The sequence below is a fragment of the Grus americana genome, chromosome 1 (assembly GCF_028858705.1).
Source record: "Grus americana isolate bGruAme1 chromosome 1, bGruAme1.mat, whole genome shotgun sequence".
Taxonomy (NCBI): Eukaryota; Metazoa; Chordata; class Aves; order Gruiformes; family Gruidae; genus Grus; species Grus americana.
This window is the reverse complement of record NC_072852.1, coordinates 9,596,940-9,619,175: the sequence shown is the minus strand read 5'-3', so window position 1 is coordinate 9,619,175 and position 22,236 is coordinate 9,596,940. Positions and strand designations below refer to the sequence as shown.

Genomic DNA, 22,236 nt, shown 5'->3' with positions numbered 1-22,236 from the left:
GCAGAAGTTTCTTTTCCCTCACTGTCTCCATACACCCCTCACTTCCATCTGTTGACACAGCACAGAGCTGGCACTGCAAAGTAAGAGAGTGACTCGCTCATGCAATGTCTCAGGTTGAATATTGTCCAAAGAATGAGAAGTGAAAGAAAGAAGTGAGAAATATCATGGTTTAGACAGCAAGTGATAAAAAACATAGAGTACTAGTTAAATTAAGGAAAAAATTGTAGCAAACTACACTAGCATGTTCTTATCTATTAGGAAAATATTAATTCACTATAAAAATACCTTAGAGTCACTGAACACCCCAAAATACACTCGATCCCAATGGAGTAGGAAATATTCAGGATTAGGGCTACATGGGGGATTGGAATGTCCTCTCATAATACTGTTCACAACTTTTTATTCTTCATTAGAAAAGAGAAAAAAAACCAAACCTACTTCATAAAAGTTGCAAAACTTAAAATTGTATTAAAACAACACTTTGGAAATTAAATCTTCACAATTGTATCTCAGAGGATGATTTTAAGCATTAGTCTGTACTGAGTGTGAATATAGGGTATTAACACGGGATATGAAATATTCATAGAATCATAGAATCATGGAATCATAGAATCATGGAATCATGGAATGGTTTGAGTTGGAAGGGACCTTAAAGGTCATCTGCTTCCACCCCCCCTGCCATGGGCAGGGACACCCTCCCCTAGACCAGGTTGCCCAAAGCCCCATCCAACCTGGCCTTGAACACTCCTACATCTATAACTTCCTGGGCAACCTGTTCCAATGCCTCATCACCCTCACAGTAAAGAATTTCTTTCTAACATCTGATCTAAATCGACCCGCCTTCAGTTTAAACCCATTACCCCTTGTCCTATCACTACACTCTCTGATAAACAGTACCTCTCCAAATTTCCTGTAGGCCCCTTCAGGTACTGGAAGGCTGCTATAAGGTCACCCCAGAGCCTTCTCTTCACGCTGAACAACCCCAACTCTCTCAGCCTGTTCTCATAGGAGAGGTGCTCCAGCCCTCTGATCATCTTTGTGGCCTCCTCTGGACTTGCTCCAACAGCTCCATGTCCTTCTTATGTTGGGGCCCCAGAGCTGAACACAGAACTCCAGGGGGGTCTCACAAGAGTGGAGTAGAGGGGAAGAATCACATCCCTTGACCTGCTGGTCACACTTGTTGTGATGCAGCCCAGTATACAGTTGGCTTTCTGGGCTGCAAGCGCACATTGACAGCTCCTGTTGAGCTTCTCGTCCACTAACACCTCCAAGTCCTTCTCCTCAGGGCTGCTCTCAATCCATTCTCCGCCCAGCCTGTAGTCATGCTTGAGATTGCCCCAACCCATTGCTGAACTTCATGCAGTTTGCATGGGCCCACCACTCAAGCCTGTCGAGGTCCCTCTGGATGGCATCTCTTCCCTCTGGCGTGTCGACTGCATCACACAGCTTGGTGTCACTGGCAAACCTGAGGGTGCACTTGATCCCACTGTCCAAAGATGTTTAACAAAGATGTTAAACAGTGCTAGTCCCAATACCGACCCCTGAGGAACGCCACTGATCACGGGTCTCCACTAGGTTTTTGAGCCATTGACCACAACTCTGAGTGTGATCATTGAGCCAATTCCTTATTTACTGAGTGGTTCATCCATCAAATCCATGTCTCTCCAATTTGGAGACAAGGATGTCGTGCGGGACAGTGTCAAATGTCTTGCCCAAGTTCAGGTAGATGACGTCAGTTGCCCTTCCCTTATCCACCAACGCTGTAACCCCATCATAGAAGGCCACCAAATTTGTCAGGCACGATTTGCCCTTAGAAGCCATGTTGGCTGTCACCAATCACCTCCTTATTTTCCATGTGCCTGAGCATAGGTTCCAGGAGGATCTGCTCCATGATCTTGTCAGGCACAGAAGTGAGACTGACCGGCCTGTAGTTCTCCAGGTCTTCCTTTATTCTCTTTTTAAAGATGGGGGTTATGTTTCCCCTTTTCCAGTCAGTGGGAACTTCACCAGACTGCCACGACTTCTCAGCTATGACAGAGAGTGGCTTAACAACTTCATCTGCCAGTTCCCTCAGGACCTATGGATGCATCTTATCAGGTCCCATAGACTTGTGCACCTTCATGTTCCTCAGACAGTCTTGAACCAGATCTTCTCCTACAGCGGGTGATTCTTCATTCTCCCAGTCCCTGCCTTTGCCTTCTGTGACTTGGGCAGTGTGGCTACAGGACTTGCCTGTGAAGACTGAGGCAAAAGTACCTCAGCCTTCTCCATGTCCTGGGTAACCAGGTCTCCCATTTCCTTCTGGAGAGGGCCCCCATTTTCCCAGTCTTCCTTTTATCACTAATATACCTATAGAAGCTTTTGTTGTTGCCCTTGACATCCCTGGGTAGATTTTAATTCTATCAGAGCTTTAGTTTTTCTAACCTGATCCCTGGCTGCTTGGACATATTCTCTGTGTTCCTGCCAGGCTACCTGCCCTTGCTTCCACCCTCTGTAGGCTTCCTTTTGTGTCTGAGTTTGTCCAGGAGCTCCTTGTTCATCCGTGCAGGTCTCCTGGTGTTTTTGCCTGACTTCCTCTTTGTTGGGATGCATCGCTCCTGAGCTTGGAGGAGGACAAGAGGAAAAGGTCGCAAGTTATGCCAGGGAAAGTTTAGATTGGATATTAGGAAAACTTCACTGAACAGGCTGCCCGGGGAAGTGGTGGAGTCACCACCCCTGTAGGTATTTAAAAGACATATAGATGTGGTGCTTAGGGACATGGTTTAGTGGTGGACTTGGCAGTGCTAGGTTAACGGTTGGACTTGATGATCTTAAAGGTCTTTTCCAACCTCAGTGATTCTATGGTTCTGTGATTGAATACTAACCAGCTTTCTTGGGCCCTTCTTCCCACCAGGTCTTTTTCCTATGGTACTCTACCAAGCAGGTCCCTGAAGAGGCCAAAGTCTGCTCTCCTGAAGTCCAGGGTAGCAAGCTTGCTGTGCGCCTTCCTCACTACCCTAAGGATCTTGAACTCCACCATTTCATGGTCATTGCAGCCAAGGCTGCCCTTGAGATTCATGTTCTTTACCAGCCTCTCCCTGGTGAGAACAAGGTCCAGCGTGGCACCTCTCCTCATTGGCTCCTCTGTCACTTGGAGAAGAAAGTTATCAGTGCATTCCAGGAACCTCCTGGATTGCTTATGCCCTGCCGTGTCTTCCCTCCAACAGATGTCAGAGCGGTTGAAGTCCCCCATAAGGACCAGGGTTTGTGAGGCTTCATATTTTCAAATCATCTTTCCAGCTCTGCAGATATGCAAAATAAGTCTGTCACAGGCAGATTAAACCTAGGTCTCATCCTTGCTCAGTGCCATTATGCATTAATGCATAATACCACTACACAGAAAGAAAGGAGGTTAAACAGCCTCTTCTTTCTTTTCTCTTTCCATTCAAAATCACATTTTATGAAACTATAACTGATATAGTTTGAAACCGCATAGCAGGGCTTTTCTGTATTAATGCAATATCATAACAACAAAAAAACTAATCAAAAGTGTTACTTATCTTTTTGGGAACAATTGGCATGAGGACTTAACATTTGTTTTGTTTTGTGGGGTTTTTAACACCATGTAAAAAGTGAAAACATGCGAAAGTAAAAAGTCTTATTTCCAAACAGTTCTTCGTTTAGCACATGAATCGTGCCTGCAGCAAATAAAATATTTTTGGATGATTCAGTCTGTGCAACAGAACAGCAGACGGTGTACGATGCCACTTGTCCTGCTAGCCCTCAGAGGTGCTATATTAATCCAAAAGCAGATTGGTAACAGTGCTAATGTAAAATATTCTGACCCCAGTCAGTCACCAGATTGATTTACCAATAATAAGATTCTTTAAAAAACCTTACCACAAAGCAAGCAAAAATCACTTGAAGTTGGAGTAGTGGTTTTGGGGGTCTGTCTTTTAAAAGTACAAGCTGAAATTCTCACTAAATCACTAAACAGCATGGCTTCAAGAAAACATCTGATTTTGGAATACTACAAGAAACACAATACAACAACACTGACAACTAAAGTGGAATAGCTATATTTGGAGTAAAATGGTCTATTTTGGTTAGTATAAAACATACTGGGTCCTCTGAAGGAAGACATTATTTTCATTAGAAGTCTTTATTTAAAATCTGGACAAGTTTAGGAGTGATATTTGTATAAAACTTTCATATGTTTCTTTTCATTAAAACAGTTGTAACCTCTCTCTGTCCCCACAGTTTATGCTTTTAATGGGTCCCCTGTATAAAGCACTCTGATATTATAAATAACAATTTTTGCAATTAGCCTTCCAACTTTCAGAAGAGTTATTGGATGAATCGGGAATGCAATATGAGTAGTTAGGTTATTATGGAATTGTTAATAGGCAAATAAATTCTGAGACATCATGGGAATGGAAACATCTCCTCTTTCAGAAACGGGCTTTACTTTTACTTTTTGCTACAGTAAATTGTTTTAATGATTCATACCACAATAGTCAAATGTTTGCAGGAAAGTATTGCCTTTGAGGGTTATCTAAATAGTTACTCAACTTATACTAAGTTCAGAGTGGAAGATGGAATCTACGTTAATAACCTGAAATACAGAAAAAAACCTGTGATCTATAAAAATCTGTGAGTGGGATTAATTATCTTCAGATAAGAAGCTTTCCCTTGGTATAAAAATCAGCCTGAAAAGCCATACACATATAAGTAAATGAAAGATTTTGCTGTTTATAATGGCATGTCAATATAATGAACATTAAATTTGACTCCTTTTGGAAAGCAGAATTTTCCATTTCTTCCTCTGAAATATTACCTTTCTGAGTACAGTGAGTCTTGATCTAGTACGTCCTCTCTCTCCCCCTCTCCCCAAGGGGCACAGTACAGGGTGGAATTTCAAGGTATCTAAGCATATAAAAAAACCCAAACTCTTAAGTAAAAAATATTTTGTTGTTCTTCTAGTTCCTTTATTTTTCTTGATCTCTTCTTAATATTTTGTTTTGCATTGTCAGTATAGCCACAGTGCTGGGTTTTGGTAGAGATGGCAGAAGAAAGAGGATATTAAAAAAAAAAAAAAAACCAAAACAAAAACAAAAACAAACCCTGTAATTTTAAGCTGTATTTTTAAAATTATTTTTATATTTAACTCCAGATTTTTATTTTCGTAGGAATTGCCATACTATAATCAATTAGCCACTCATCCTGATGTAATATTTTGTCTTCAGAAGTTGAGGTGTCTAGTAGAGGAAAACAACAGAAATGCACTTTATTATTCCATACTGTCATATAGAAAACAAACAACAAAAAGGCTTCTGCTGTCAATCAGCATTTTTCCTGCAAGGATAGTAGGAGTTAGTAAAATTGTTCTATATTGGATAAAGACAGGTCTAATTACTAAGTTATTCGGTGGTACTGATGGGCATTTGAAAAGAGTGCATACTAAAGCCTGGTCTTTTTCTATTTATAATATATACTGATATATTGTCATGCCAGACTTCCAGCTACATAAGCTGAGAAAATTATACTGTTGACAGTCACATCTTTTACCAAATAAGAACAGAAATTCTACGCCACAAATTCAGATTTGAGGGTTATATACCTAAATCTTTCTGTACCATATGTTTAGCCTGAGATTTTGATCTAACACAGTGACAGTTGGATATGATCTTTATTGATCTTACCTTTGCAGAGGTTAAATGCACAAATGAAACCAGTCTGTGTGGATTTAACTAGATTTTTAAAATGATATGAACAGGGTGGCAAAATGCACACACAGAAAATACAAGCATCTTTCCTTTGGTGACCCAGGTTTGATCTGATTCAGCACAGAAGCATAGAAAATGTTAAAGGTCTGGGTTATGTTTTTGAAAGAAGACTCCACAGAAAATATGCACACAAATTACTATAATGAAGGACAGTTGGCAAAACCGATAAGAATGATAAGAAAAAAGAGTGAGCATATTTTAGTCTGAAATAGTCTTTCACTATCACATACCATCTGTTTCCACAAAGCATTGGAATGATGCTTAGCAGTGTTTTCCTAGCTGGAAATAAGAAAAAGGAAAGTATTTCTGTCAATTCCTCATGATCATGCTAGCAATTGTTTAATGCTATGGTTCTAAAAATCTTTTCTTTGAAGTTAGACTCCCTGGAAACACTGAATTCACAGTTTATGGCAATATGTTAATATAAATCATCGAATAATTCTACTAGATTCTTATTCTTGCACTCCAAAGCAAATGGAAATATTCCATGTTCAATACTAAATCATTGCTTTTAGAAGAAAATAAACACATGAAAAAGGTATTTCAGAGCAAGTTTCACTTTGACCTGCAAAGTTTGGGGTTTGTTTGGTTTTTGTCATTTTCTTCCCCATCTCATCCCAGGCAACACAGGAGATGTTTGGTATTTAGACTTGTTTAAAAACACTGAAATAATGAGACACACCATATTTTAAAAGTCTTCTGTAGAAGGAGTTGCAAAATTAAATTAGTGACTTAGCAAAACATTGAAAATACTTGGCAGAAAAATCTAAGATTTTTTTTTTTAATGTTTACATAGTTCCATTTGAAGCTTTCAAATGAAAATCGGATGTATCTACTACACTTTGTGAAATAACACAGTGAACTCTAGGTTTAGGTTTAGCTGAAACTGGCCTGAGCCTTTTCAAATGCAGGTATAGAACAGAAGCTACTTCATTTTAATCAAATGAATTATTTTCTGACGCAGAAGCTGCTTAGTGAGGAATAATGTCAGACTATGACTTACAACCCATTTCTTCAACGCTGCTTACATCATCTCCTAACTAATCATGGAGAGGTCAAAAGATTTCAGCAAGACAACTCACTTAATAGAGTCCTACTTAGCACAGGTCAGACAGCAAAATGGGATTCTAAAATTATGCAGTGAAAGTGTGTCTTTGGTCAAGTCACATGGAACAACTGTGCAGATCTGGGGCTTTTTTTTTTTCCATTTTCAAGCAAAATGAATTTATGACCATGGCCATGTACTGCATTATGTGTTAAATGAATGTACAAAGCAGCAATTCTTCAGTAGCACAAATAATTTTGTACTTTGCTGACACATACTGCATTAAGGTTGGAGAAGACCGCTCTCTGCCAAAGCAGGAGATAGGGACTCCAAGTCTATTATATCTTACTAGCTCTCTTAATCACTTCAAACAATTACTTTGTAAGGAATTTTGAATAATATAAGGACATATCTTTAGCCCTTTATCCTCAACACACGATTTAGGCAATTTTCATATGGATTTTGAGAGATCACTGGTTGTATGGAGTTAACAGGGAGCCACAGGTAGCAGCGCTTGCCCATTCTTGGCAGATTTCTGTGCCACTTGTGAACGAATGTTCACTGTCACCTCATGGGTCGGTTCATCAGGAGAAGGTTTTCAAGTGAATAAACTTTGAATAAGTATTTTGGCTCGGCAGAGCGGATAAGTTCATATTGATAACAGTCAATAGAATTAAAGCTGGAGCTAGCCGTATCCAAAAGACTCTTCAGAGCTCCGAAACAGCTTTTGAAAATTTGGGAGTTTAGGTTATTTACAAGATTGGACAAGTGATTTGGAAGAGGGACAGAGGGTTAATGGTTGTGGAATGAGATCCATTTATGGGACTAACTTTCAGGTAGCCTATGAATCACACAATTAGGAAACTTTCCCACTTGCAGTTTGAGTCCTGGCTGCTTATTATATCACCTATACCAATGACAGTGCGAAAGACCAGATTTTTGGTGCTGACTCCATATTCTCAAGCCAGATTCTTTAAATAAAGTTTTCTTATTTAGAAAATGTTATACGTAGGCCTCTTGGAATTTGAAAATAGATCAACCTGCCTGCAGAGAAATAAGTTATGCTTTTTAGTGACATTCAGATTCATTTAATCTGTGACCAACATCCGTGTAGTTGATAAGTCATGGATTTGGTCTTTAATGTGGCAGATTTCATAGCTATGGTTCTTCAGACTCTGTGATACACTCATTTCAAATTTTAGCAAAGCTGTCTGTACAGCACAGCAGTCAGCTAAGGCACGTGGGTCAGATTCAAAGGTACCAACACAGCACTGAAATGGGGCACAAATTTAAATAGGCTATTAGGAAAATAAATGAAGGAGGATGTGATTTTTAGGCATGCCTTGGAAATTTTGAGTGGATTATAGTGAGTTTACTGAAGCTGGAATTCAGTCAATATGCTGGAGGCATATCAGCCTGGACTAAATTAAGTTAACTATGAATGATTTAAGGGAATGACCAAGGGTTGGGATTGCACTCCATCACATTTCTGGTACTTTCAGATATATCATTTATGAAAAGCAAGTGGGACCAAGGGTTGGGATTGCACTCCATCACATTTCTGGTACTTTCAGATATATCATTTATGATAAGCAAGTGGGAATGATGGCTGTTATCCTGCGATCAGTGAGCAGATGGATCCCATATTTCAATAGGAAGTAAAGCTACAAATGACACAGCCAGATAATGATGGCTTTTGCCAATAGACTTTGATAGAATATCTTTTGTAATAAAATAAGATCTTTGTGTATGGGCTATAAAACAGCATTTGAGAAAATGCTTTGAAAGATTTTTATTTTTTCCTTTTAAATATTGTGCTCCTGCAACAATATCTACAAAGACATAGGGACAAATAGGCAACATCTGTGTATCTTATTTCTTTTTTCAAATAGACACTCAGCACGTTCACAGATGTATTTTTCCCAAAATAATACAAACCAGAAAACACATTATCATTTCCATTAGTTCTTTATCAAGAGAAAGGAAACATTACTATTATTTTCATTTTAGCATAAGATTTTTTATTCATTCTGCCGCCTCTGAAACAATGACACTTATGACACTCACTGCAATATAGTTCTAGTCACTCAGATAGTTTAGGATTTACGTTGTCCTAATGTGTTTTTGGCTCTGTCATTAAAAGTCATGCATACATCTGTCATTGTTCCCAAAAAGCAATGATCAAGGTTCCATATTTTGGATTTCTCTACAGGTACCTACAGGTATCATATATCACATATCAAATCACTGCTAAAGAAGATGGTGTGGCCAATAAAATATTGATCGCTTCTTCTAGACTAAGATTTCCTTAAATCAACTTTCTTAACACATGTATTACTGTTAATATGTTTCTTAAACAGCTTCTGTTATTGAAATTATTTATATATATATATATATATGCCTCAGCCAAAGTTCAGATTTGTGATTAAATATGTCTCTACTACACAAACAAAAAAAGATTCGTCTTTGAAAAACCATGGTGTATGACAAAATGCAATATAATATCAGACATACAGCAGTCTTCCACATATACTTTCCAGGTCTTTGAGTTCCTGTCATTTCATTTAGCCAACTGGTTGCACATTGCATAAAACAAGCTTCCCATATTATGTCTGAAATTTTGGCAGTTTCTTAGTATTATGTTTTCCTCTTTCAAATAACTTCTATCCATAAATGTAATCCTACATTCTGTTATGAATAAAAAAGGTCTCCTTACAGTCTAAACAAAAGCAGAACATATAACGCAAACAACAAAAGCTAGAAAATAAAACCCAGAAGATTTAGTGTCGTGTGTGGAGAAAAAGGACAAGAGCACTCATGATGAAAAAAATTATTTTAATAGGAACAGAATGGAGTTGCATCAGTGCGTAAAATAGCATGTGCTTCCTACCACTTATATTCCAGAGTGTTCTCATTTATCATAGAGGACTTTTATATGCTGCTTTAGTGACATCGAAAAGGACCAAGGAGGGAAGCTGAAGTTTGCAACAAGTGAAGTGTGAATTCCTGATTATATTAAGTGAAATAAAACATTGTTACCCTCTTCACCATGTTTTAAATCCTACAGTCAGGAATGCACTTTGAAGCATGCTTCACGTGAGAATATGAATAAGGAATAAGAAAGAAAAAAATATAACAGGAAATAAAAATACTTGCCAGCTGGAAGGGAAAGAGACAAAGGAAACAATACACAGCTTCAGAAGGGTTGGTTGTTGCCTATTCATGTTCTTCTATGATTTTCTTTTCACAAAAGAAAGTAATTTGAAATGAAAGGTGCAATATGCCTGTTTTGTGCAACATACTTTAGTCATAGTCCATTCTATCCAAAATAAGAATATAATTATGATTTTCTGACCTGGCAGCATATTCTCTACTGCCATTACCTTCTGTGTGGACAAGAGGTCCGTCAGCAGAGATTTGGACTCTCTCCTTCTGAAACTGCCTTAATGCTATGTAAACAGATTCTCATGGTTTCGGCTTTGTTCACAACTTCATCCAGGCATAAAAATCTGAATATTCTGAAAACTGAAAAAATGCTGTAACTTCTTCCCTGTTTAAAACCTTGGGTTTCAATCTAATTGAAGCAATCCTCCTTTTTATCTAGTGGCATCCTGCAGATGACACTGTAATGTTCAACTGAAACTCAAGCACATTCAGAATCTGTGTTTGCAATAAAAGGCAGATACCCTCAGAGAAAGGTTAATTCAATAACTAGGTTGCTAGCCAATGTCTTAAGGTTTAGAGTTCACTTATTTCTCTGTACCACAAGTGTTAAATTTGTGTTTTAGGGCTGGATCCTGGCTGCCACTTGCTGCCACTCTGTGACACAGCTCCTGGGCTTTAGCTGCTTAGTCTCCAGAATGAAATTTTTCATTCTGGATTTTATGACTGGGCTGCCTACACAAAGCTGAAAAAGTGTTGGGGAAAAAAAAAACCAAACCCAAAAAAACCCACAAGCGATAGTTAGATTAACAATGACTGTCAATCCTGCTTGTTGCCTAGGAAAGCAGCTGGTAAGTTTTCTTGCCCCATGCCACGTTGGGTTTACTCTCAGTGCCCCACTGACTCACACAAATCCACAAATCCTTGTGCACGCCATAGTCACACAGCCTGTTTGGTTACTTACGCAATTGTTTCAGGCCCAACAGATTTTCTGAGCACGTGTCTTGTCTCCAATACTTTAGATTCACTGCCTTACACAGATGTACATGGAGAATCAGAAGAAGGGTGGAGACTGAATCTGCAATTTTACATTATTAAGGCCAGATCACTGTTTCCCATGTAACTGGGAGCAGTGGTAACTTTTTCATGTAGTAACCAGTAACAGATACATCTTCCTGCTTGGTATTAGCTAAAGTAGCTCTCACACCGTGCAGCACATGCATACCCTTGGTATACCCTAGGTATACCATGCACACCCTATCCTCCTCACCTTAAAAATATGATGGAAGACACAAATTCAGACACAGTCTGAACATTGACTTGTATCAGGTTGAGAGACAGGGAATTTCTAGTCTTTCCTCCACTAAAGGAGAATTGTCAGTGTTTCCTGCAACTTTCTTACTACTTATCTGGAAATCTGCTCTACAAAAAGCTTTGGTTCTCTGCTGTGCTTTGGGGAATGGAGCAAAGTTTACCTTAGTTGCTGACATCTAAGGGCTTTCCCTTAGGGGGAGTCACAATTTTATACTATGACAGATTCCCTGTAATGCAGCATTACCCAAAATGTATATTACTTTGATTCCATAACGAAATTCTGTGTTTCCTTAAATAATAAACTTTAATTACAATGACTCTCATGTGAGTATTTTTAAAAAGTCTCCATGTGCCCAAGCTCTCAACTTCCAAAGCTAAACCAACAGTTTTAGCCAACACCTGTGCTCAACTTGGAAATCACTGAGAATAATCCGAACCATGGAGAGAAGCAAGTCTAGAATGTGTTAGCAGATACAGTCCAAATACTGTGTGTTTGTGGTTGTTTTCTCTATGATGGAAAAAACAACAGCCAAGTTTTCCTGGGAGAAAGTTAGGGACCACACCTACCTGTTAGAGAGAAGCAGAAAAGGAGCAGCTTTCTCTGTTGCTGCTGAGTTTTGTCCTGCTTGTGGAAGTGTATCTAACACTGGAAGACGTAATTGTAATGTAATGTAATTGCAACACTGGAAGATGTAAAAAATTATAGCCATTAACACTTTTATTGCAAGGCAAAGAATCAAACTTTGGCCAAAGAGTAAAGGTTTGTCATTTCCTGTCTTAACAACGCTTCAGTTTCATCTAGCAACTCTTAAAAATGCTTGCTAACTTTTTCCATGATATATTCAGTTACAAATTGTTATAAAGAATTTTAAGCAAAAGCAGGGAGGGACATAATGTGTATTAGCATTTCATAAATTGTCCTGGGTAAGCTGGTGTACATTTTTGTCCAGAATTTGATGAGCATTCCTGCAGAAATGTGCTTGAGAACTGCAGACTCTGTCATTCGGCACCAATGTGGCTATTACGCCACACGGTAACTACATGGACGCAGTGGTGCAAAATATATGAACCCCTAAGTATCCTCTACACCATGTTTTACTTTGCAGAAATGTAAATGATTATGAACAGGCCGTTAGCTCCCAGTCGCTTGTTTTCACAGTACATATGGCCTCTGCGTGTGAACACATCCCAGAACACTTCCTGCCATTTGAATCATGAAGGGCCGGATTTTACCTCATACCTCTTACCTTAAGCACAGACTTCCTCAGCTAACAGCCCTTCTGGTTTCTAAGGGCCTGAAAAGAGGCACCACGAACTGAAAACGGTGGAGCAGAGAGCGCTCAGGAAGCCAAAAATTCTGGAAATGTTTCTGAGTAACTGCAGAAGAGCTTGTGTGCTTCTTCCCAAGCCTTAACACTAATTCTCTTGAAGTTTGACCCTGCTAAATCCTTGCAGAGAAAATGACAGATTTCAGTTTAATTAGCTTTTGTTTCTCTGAGTGCCCACAAAACAGTGCTGCATTTAAGCTTTTACTGAGCAAGTGGTGCCAGATAGAAGCTGAAGGATTTCTTTTTCTTTCTTTCTTTCTTTCTTTCTTTCTTTCTTTCTTTCTTTCTTTCTTTCTTTCTTTCTTTCTTTCTTTCTTTCTTTCTCTTTCTTTCTTTCTTTCTTTCTTTCTTTCTTTCTTTCTTTCTTTCTTTCTTTCTTTCTTTCTTTCTTTCTTTCTTTCTTTCTTTCTTTCTTTCTTTCTTTCCCTCTGACACCCGCCTCTGCTAACAAACCTGGATAATCAGCCAGCCTGTGCAGAGCACCTCTTCTCTTGCAGGACCTGAAAGTGCTTTACCAGCTGGATGCAGGACCAGATCTGGGACACGCTGGCAGAATTCCCACTTACTTCAATGGGACGAAGATTGATCCTACATGAGACATTATCAAATGCAGCCACCTGTGGGGAGGGAGTGGGGGAACACAGCAGCTGTTTAGCAGCGCATGGTAACACAGAAACAAGAGTTCAGGCTCGGAAATGAAGAATACCGTATCCAATTGCAACTGCAGGTGGAATTTAGGTGAGCAGAACGCTATTGCCACAGTTGGGATTTGGCGTCAGTTTTCAGGCCGGCGGTACCCTGGGACCTTTCCCAGCAAAGGGTCAGAAGCATCATGGTCTAATGGACACAGCATGGGACTGGGAATCAGGCATCCTTGAGTGCACCAATGCGGATGTCCTTGGAAATAACATGCTGACCGTCTGTTAACAAAATAGCCTCCTTAACCTTTACTAAATCCCCTGAAACACAGGGGACTGTACTGAAGGCTAGAAGAGGAGGAGGACTACTCGGCCTATTTATTTTTCTGCCTACAGATTTTTTTTTTTTTCCCCAAATTTCCCTCTCCCCATAACTGTGGACAGAGGCAGCAATACTTAATTAAAAAACTGAACAACCCTCCCTTCTCCACAATTATCCCCATCCTGAAAACCCTCTGAGGGGCAGGAGACAGTCACACTCCTTTAGAGCCAAAGGTGCTCCTGAGGCAGTCCAAGATGGATGGGCGATCAGTTTGGCTTGAGAGTAACTGTAAAACGCAATGTCAGTGAAGTCTTTAAGGACAACGATAGCTGCTAATCATCTAGAAATGCATGCATTAAAAAGCTATTACTGAATTTAAATTCGTAAGCATAGAGCTGCCTACTGTGTATTGCTTTGCCCGTATTAATCTAAGTCACTGTGAGGCCCGTGGCTCCCCTGAGCTGTTTCTGTAGACTCATTCTGCTGAACGTGGTCACATCCTCAGGGGAGGGGTGAATCTCAGACAGTCCTTACTCAAGTAAGACTTCTGAAGTAAGACCCCTTAGATTACTGAACCTTGAATTAATATTCTTGACATTTCCATGACAAGCTGCAGACTGTGTCTCTCTGAAATCTCATGTTTTACTCTGTAGTTTGAGATGGGTTTAAAGAAGGAGCAAAACCTCAGAATTTGCTGTTTATTATAGTATGAATGAAATATACATTTGTTTCAGTTACCTTCGCATATAAGATGGAAATATTTAGTAAAACAGCAGGCATGGCAAACACATAGCTTGTTTAAGCTATACTTCAGTTATCATATCAACTCAATGAGCTGCACCATTTACAAATAGATACTCTTATCAAAATGTTTCAGTATTATTACTCTATAAATAATTATAGATTGAAAATCAGCCTCACTCACAAAGTCAACCTAAGTACCACTCATGCCTTACAAATTAAAAAAGAAGGTATATGGCATACAATTCCTATGCCTGGCTTCTGAAGGAGTGATAAATTTTACCTTAGGACAAAATATAGTCTTTACTGGTCAAATGTGAGGTATTAATCACAATCCTTGTAGCCAGCCCATTTAGTGTCACTTTTCATTTTGGAATTTGGAATTTGGAAATGATATGCTTTTGTAATCTCTTCCTTTCTTCCCAGCCAATATACATCCTGAGATAATCACTGGGGGAGAGGGGAATGGAGATGCATGGACTAACAAAAATGACAAAAAAAACCATGTAAATGTTTGGAGACAATCTATTTTCATCTTTCATTTGTATTTTCATAAATTTGTATGTTTTGCATTCAGCTTTTACAGCCAATATATGTTCACAGGCAGTCCTAAAATATGATTATTACAATTCATTTCTACAGAAAACATCCTTGAAGGAAGTCACATAAAGTCTCCAAAAGGGAGCATGAAAAACCTCTGATTTTTTTTTTTTTTGAAAACACATATAAAATATTTATTTTCCACTTCCATTTACAACTTTCCCATTTTTTCTGGCATTTTTGCAAAGAGAGATTTGAAAGTGCAGATTTTAAAAGTATTTTAAGAAAAAAAAATTCCTAGTGAAAAACATTTTAATAAACGTATTTTAAAATTAAAATGACAGCTTTTTTAAAAAATAAATAATTTTAAAATATGGAAATAAATTTAGAATGTAGAAATCTGTGAAATTCTGTTTATGTATTTTTATTTCTATATTTCTGGCAAGTATAGATAACAGACCTAATAACAGATTCTGGATCTATTTATATTGACAATATTTCAGAAATTTAAAAAAAATATACCTTCTGTACATCTACCCTCAACTTCAGCCTGGGCCAGAAAGATGGAACAACGGTCTTTATACATCTCAGCATAGTCATTCAACCCATAAGACTTTGCCCCTTGCAAGTGTACTATGTTGTCTTCATACCAAAATATCTGACCAAGCCTTCTGTTCCTCTTACTGCTTTGTCATCTGTTGCCCCACCAGAAAGCATCTGGCTCTGGGCATGGTTCCTTTCAGTAGAAGTAACGTGAAAAAAATGAGTAGAATATAAAAAGCAAACAAAACGCATACATACACACAAAACAAATAAACAACCCCCCCAACAAATCAAACAAAAACAAAAGACCAAAACAATGGCTCAAAAAACCCAAACTAAACCAACCAAACAAAAAAAGCCCATTCCATCCCTTCCCACCACCCCCCCCCCCAAAAAAAAAAAAACCACAACCAAAAAAACCCCCAAAACAAAGTCAGCCAAAGCACTTATATACCATAGGAGGAAGGGAACAGAATATGAAACACCACCAAAACTGAGATGTGTCTGGGCTCCTTACAAGTATCAGAACCATCTATGGCTGGACAGATGATTTCCTTGACTTGTACTGTTTGAAACTATTAACCAGCAGTCCATATCAATCAAAAAATCACCTGGAAATGTTCTTCTGTTTTTTACATCACATGGAAAATCTTATGCTTTAAAGCACAAAAGACTTTGATTTTAAATTGGAGAATTATACACAGCAACCACATAAGCGAAAGGAGAAAGGAGAGCTCTAAGCAGCAGTCCTAAAAATTTCCTTTGTAAATGAAAACGCCATCTGGTCTCCAACTGACCTCACAGTGTTTGGTTTGCATGTGCAACTAAATGCAAAAGCTAATGCTTAGGAAAGTCATCGTCTGAAGGCAGCCTGTGATACTGTGACTTTATAGGGATGTTTATATGTCAAGGAAACAGCAGATCCCAAAGTATTCCTCCATATAAAAGTGGGGTTACCTGACAGACCAGAGAGTCTCAAAGGCAGGAGACAATGGGCTTAACTGGTGGAAGAGAAAAACAAGCAAGTAAAAACCCAGCCTTGCTACAGCTGTCAGACCAGATGTTTCAGCCACATATTGGCAAGTGATAAACTCAAGATTACAATTTGTTATGTACCCTTACCTGACCAAAAAAGGAAAGCAAATACTGGTGTTTCTAACACATTTTAGGATAATCACTATTTTGATATATAGAAGAAAAACTTACAGATCTGCTTTGTAGAATTTATAATTGAACTTTTTTCCCATGACTTCTTTTTTTGTCACTGTAATGAACTTATTTTACAAACCTTGAAATCTGGATTACAACTGCAAAGAATGTCACACTTCAGCTGAAGACAGAAGCCTAGTTCAGGGTAATATTAGCAACACTATGGTAAAATATTACAGTAGAGACCATTTAAAGTTTATAAAATGTAACAGAATATATTAGAGAGACACGTGGGCTTAATTTTCCATTCATGCAGATGTAATTCCTTAGACCTCCACATCTCATCTACAACTGTGTGCAAGAACCAGTCCAGTATACTTTACAGAACAACACATAGCTTTGGGTGTTTGACTACCAGACTATAAATAGATTATAGCCTACTTAGGCTACAGTTCAGTTCCAGAAGGATTTTAATCTCTGCTGTCAGTGGAAACTGAGCTGAGCCTTGACTCTTGGAATCACATTTGCCTTTTGCAAATTAACCTCTGTTAGAAAATGAACAGAAAATAAGGCATTTGTGTATGCGCTCCTATACACATATGCTCATATGACAAAACATTAGCAAACTCAGCTTCCATTAGTTGTTGTTAAATATTGAGACATTATTATGAGACACGGGCTCATTACATGAATAATGAGTAACAATAATTGTTAATTAGCTGAAATGTTAAATGCAGATCGATATCCATAATGGTTAGATTAAAGGGTTCATAGCATTTGAACGGTAGGGATCTTCTGATCTCAAAAGCACATGAACCAGAGGAAATCTGTTCCATTTAACCTAATTACTTCATTATGAGTGACCTAAGAACCAGGTCCAAAATCTGTGTGTGAACTGGAAAGTATTCAGGTTCTTCGATACCTCAAGCAATGTAAGTTTAACTGCTTAGAGAGAAAAGCATTTGCTTATGGCATGAACACCATTCACACCTGTTGTTGGAACAGTTTCCAGTAACGGAACTAGTTTATCACGATAAGTGTTAATACTTCATTCCTTTTTCTGCTAATCCCATTTTCTGTTTTATTTTAACTGACTGCAAGATTGCTACAAAGTTTAGGACCCTGTTGGGCTTTAAAGCTTATGTCAGTTTTCAGCATTTTTATAACTGCAGCCCACATTGTGCTGGTTATTCTAAGAATCTGTTTGAAACCACTTCAGTTCAGTCCAGCACTGGCCTTTTGCTGAAGCAGGGTCAATGGAAAGGTTCTGCTGAAGGGAAAGATAATATATTAATAATTGGACTCCCAGTTGAATGCATATGTAAATAAATGTCTATGCTGTATCATATGCGCTAAGGGATCTGTTTAAAACCTACAGTTATTAAGGTAGAGGCAACTTTTTTCCACTCTGGACCAAAACTTCGTTTAACTTCATTTTTATTGAGCTCTTGAAGGAGGCAAGGCTCAGTTTCATTTTAACTATGAGCCTGTTGTGGCTCATAGTACAGCTCGCAGCAGCCCAACTGACCCCCAAATCATTGATTTGAAATTTAAGCAGACTTAGAGTTGAGCTTTTAACTTATACAGAAGACGATTTCTTTTTTAAAAGAGGGGGATCCTCCTGTTACAGCTTCTGGGTCAGATCATCCTCTGAACCGCTCTGTTGGAATGCAGGTTGTGGAAAGACCCACTGCTCCTCCTGCTCCTACTCCTGGGTTTGCATTGCTGAGTCCTGCCTAACAAGACCCTGTCTTACCTTCTGTAGTGGTCCCTGGTCTGTCCCTCTCCCTCCCTGGTCTCCAAGGTCCTCTGGCCTCCTCGCGTGCGTAATACCTGCTGTGCGTGAGGAGCTGTGCTAGCCCTGCCAGCTACAGCATACCTCTTACCCAGTGTATGAAAACACAGACTTTTATCTATGCAATATTATTAAATATGCTCCCTGGAGTGGCATGAACCCAACATAGCACATTGGTTTGGAGGATATTGAATTTATTTCCCATGATGGAAGAGGCCTTATGTCTCACTTGGGGTTTTACGCTACCACTGTACCCCAAACTGATGAGGTAATTTCTTTGAGAAGAATCTCATTGCAACAACATTTGAAATAAAAGAAATGAAAGTTGTTTTTAAGAGTAATAACATTTTAATTCAACCATTTAAATCTCATGCTCCCAGCACTGAGACCCTTAGTCATCCCAGACTTCTACTAAAGTCAGCGTGGGGGGGTCGTTTGTAGAATACATACCCCCAATCATATCTAAACATAAATAAGATTATTTAGTTTTCATGGAGGAGAAAAAGTATGGAAGAAGGAATTGATCTGCTTGTTTATGAAGTAGGCAAACATGTGATGAGAGTTGTCTGAAATGCAACAATTGAAGTACTGCATTACCGTGGGGGAGAAGGGTAGGCCCTTTGTGAGTGCGTGTGAATGCAGACCACCTGTTATTCCACAACCTTGGTGTGGTTCCACTCATCTACTTAATGTTCAAGTCAGAGAAATGGGACTTTACGGACTGATAAAAATCTAATAAGGAATAATTGTGCAGGTTCTATATGGTGACAGCATAACCTTCCAGCCAAGAGTATTGAGTATCCCTGTCTTAGGGTGCTTTAAATGTAGTAGTTTAATACCCCCCCACTTCCTTTAAATAGTCTTAATTGGCCTTAAAATCAAGGTACCCAAAATGACAAGCCTCTTGTGAGATGCCTGGCCTATATTACTTTGCAGCAAAAATGCCAAAAAGTTCTCTGCGTGTTCCAAAGTACTGCACAACTGCTTAGTATCTTCAGCATCAGTCTCTCTGCTGATTAAAGGTCCTGTGCTGAGAAATTCCCTCCTCCCCACAGATGTATTTTATAATATTTAGCACTCAGTGCTTTACACTATCAAAGCATTGTACGCATGCTATCTAATATCTCCTAATTAACTCATACATCTCCTATTAAAAAAGCATCTAAAATTAATGACATATGGTATCTCTGGCTTTTATACAACACATGCAAACTCAGCTTTCGGGTTTTACAAGAAACGTGGGTGAGCTGAGATTCCTTTCTGAAATCTGACAAACACTTTGCCATATCTGACTTTCAACAGAGAGGAAATGAACAACGATGCAAATTGGATCTTCACAATTATCGATCAGGGACTGAATGCGCACACAAACACTAGCGTGGGTAAGGACGAAGCTACAACTTTCAGAGGCAACGTTTTCGGTTCCTTAATGAGGTGCACACCAATTACACAGGTTTCCCACAGACTTTGCTCTCGAGATCTGTAGAATGCATGAGAAACAAGTAAAGTCTGTCGTTTTGGTATCCATCAAAGCTCTCCTCCGTGTGAGGAAGTGGCTAATTTGTCATTTCACACTCAAAAAGGCGTGAAAGGCAAAACGGAGGGAGGTTAGATGGAAGAGAGGAAAGGGGGGCTGTGACTCGTGAGAAGAGACAGTAAGCCTGATTTTGAGCTTGTGTTTGTTGCTGCATATCAGGAATAAAATCAGTGAAATCACATTGGTGTAAAATAGAGAAGAATGAGGCCAGTGTTTCTTGCTTATATGGAAAAATTTACACTATCAAAACCAAAATATGAACCAAGGAACAAGGAATGCTTTACAAATGAAATTATGGTATATAGCAAATTTCTAACTTACAAGTTTTATTTACACATGGACATCTTTTGTTTTATTTAATTATAATAAAAGTATTAATTCTAACAATGCAAATTTTCAACTTAAAAATACATAAGACCTTTGGGAGAAAATCCCAAAGAATACACACATCTGAGGAATGTCAGCTCTGTGTCAAGAGCACTGGTCTCAGCCACTAAATATTTTCCCTCATCGTCTTTCATTTTAGCTTTGTTGTTGTCTTTTATTTTTCTTTTCCTCTGCATAAAACAAAGCTAGCAAAGGGTCAGAGAAACAGTCAGAGTCAAACCTTTGGAGAGAAAGGAGAGGTGCAGGCAGGAATCCCATTATTTGTTAATAGGATTTCTGCACATACCTCCCACGGACCACTTAGGAAATTTACTCCCAAGCATCTCGGTGGCAGTTCCAATTAGAGTCAACATTTCATTTCAGGACAATGACTGCAAACTGGTGGCTACTCAAACTCTAATGAGCAACGCTTGATAATTCCCCCCTCATACTATGATAATGCTTTCTCTTTTTTTTTTTTTTTTTTAATGGGGAGAATGAATGATGTTCCTAAGCCAATACTTAATTTGATTTTTGCTGAGCCTCTCCGTGCTAGCAAACCCTGCCCATGTCCTGTATACAAGCCCAACAGGCAAATTAGTGGGTATTTTCGCAGATCTGTCACACATTTCTACCATGCTTCTTATTCAGAAAGATGTCAAAGAACTAGAAATACATCTGCCCTCCCCTGAAATGTAGCCACCTCTGGGGTGGAATGTGGCAGCAAATATTAACATGGGAGCACGGACACTAAATCCTACGTGAAAATTATGCAGGAAGTACAGAACACAGCTCACATAGCCTCAGGCTACCCAGAAATTAGCTAAAAGTGTACATCTTTTCTTTTTAATGCATGAAATTATTGCCTAGCGTGTGGTACTCCAATAAGGAACGTCTCATTTAGCATCGAATCCCATTGTACAGTCTTATACAGATTAATAGTGATGGTGAGTTATCTGATTTCAATAAGAAGCAGTACTAATTCATAGGCAAGATGCACAAAACCAGAACACAGTATTTTTTTTTTAAATGGAAAATGTCCTTTCTTTAAATAACATTTACGAACTACGTAGATGGTGGCCTGGCTGGTTCATGGTGCCTTCGGTTTCGCTTTTTTTTCATCTCCTGCACATGCTTCCATTTGGCACCACCTTTGTTCCGCTGCCGCCGTTTCTCCCGGTGCCACATCTGTTCACAGTACTCATCCAGGCTAAAGCTGGGGCTGCTGACGAGCTGGATGTAGTCCTTGTACCTCAGACGGGACTCCGTCAGCAAATCTCTCACCCGACCCTCCTCATCCTCAGTTTTCTGAGTGCTTTCCATTTGCCCATTCTCAATGACATTTAAATTCAGCTTCACGATAGTGTGGACAAAGGTGTGCTCCTGGGCTTTGCAGAAATAGGCTCCTGCATCCTTTCTTTGCAAGCTGCGGATCAGCAGCCCGTGCTCTGTTTTGATGATCCTTTCATCAGCCTTCAGCTGTGGGGTTGGACAAAAAAAGAACGATACACATGAGTTTCATCGGCAAAACCAGAACGCGTGTCGGTGTTACGCTGAGGTGCAGAAAAGGCTCGGCTGGCACACGGCATACCCTCCCCATCCCTCGGGTGCCAGCGCATGGTGGGGCATGTGCAGCTCAGACAGGTACCAAGAGACCCTGTCTATGTCTGAGTTCTGCCCCTAACTGTAGCGTTCGTATCAGTGACATTTCAGTAGTAAAACAAATATGCTGTGCAGCTGAAAGGACAGACAGTAACACACATCACCCCAAAATGCAACAAGTTAGACTACGTTCTCCAAGGAAGGGTAGCTATTTAGTGCCACAAATCCCACCCATTTTCTAACTGCTCTTCTTGAGGTATCTGTAATGCACCCAATATACCAGAGGGCTTGTATATATCTGGAGCGCTGAGGCCCTATTACACTGAAAATAAATACTACTACTGATTTTTAAAGTCAAATGCTGTGATTCTGATCTTCTTCAGCTAGGT

At 39.2% G+C, this 22,236-nt stretch overlaps 1 protein-coding gene across 4 annotated transcripts in view; it reads right to left on the bottom strand.

Annotated features, from left to right (window-relative positions):
• Window positions 1–20,160: 20,160 nt before the first annotated feature.
• Window positions 20,161–22,236, bottom strand: part of SEMA3D (semaphorin 3D) — a 146,235-nt gene continuing 144,159 nt past the window's right edge. For all 4 annotated transcript variants that reach the window (XM_054830619.1, XM_054830606.1, XM_054830614.1 and 1 more), the window contains exon 18: window positions 20,161–21,724. In XM_054830619.1, coding sequence (XP_054686594.1) covers window positions 21,311–21,724 — 414 coding nt within the window. In that variant the 3' untranslated portion in view covers window positions 20,161–21,310. The remainder of the gene's footprint in view (window positions 21,725–22,236) is intronic.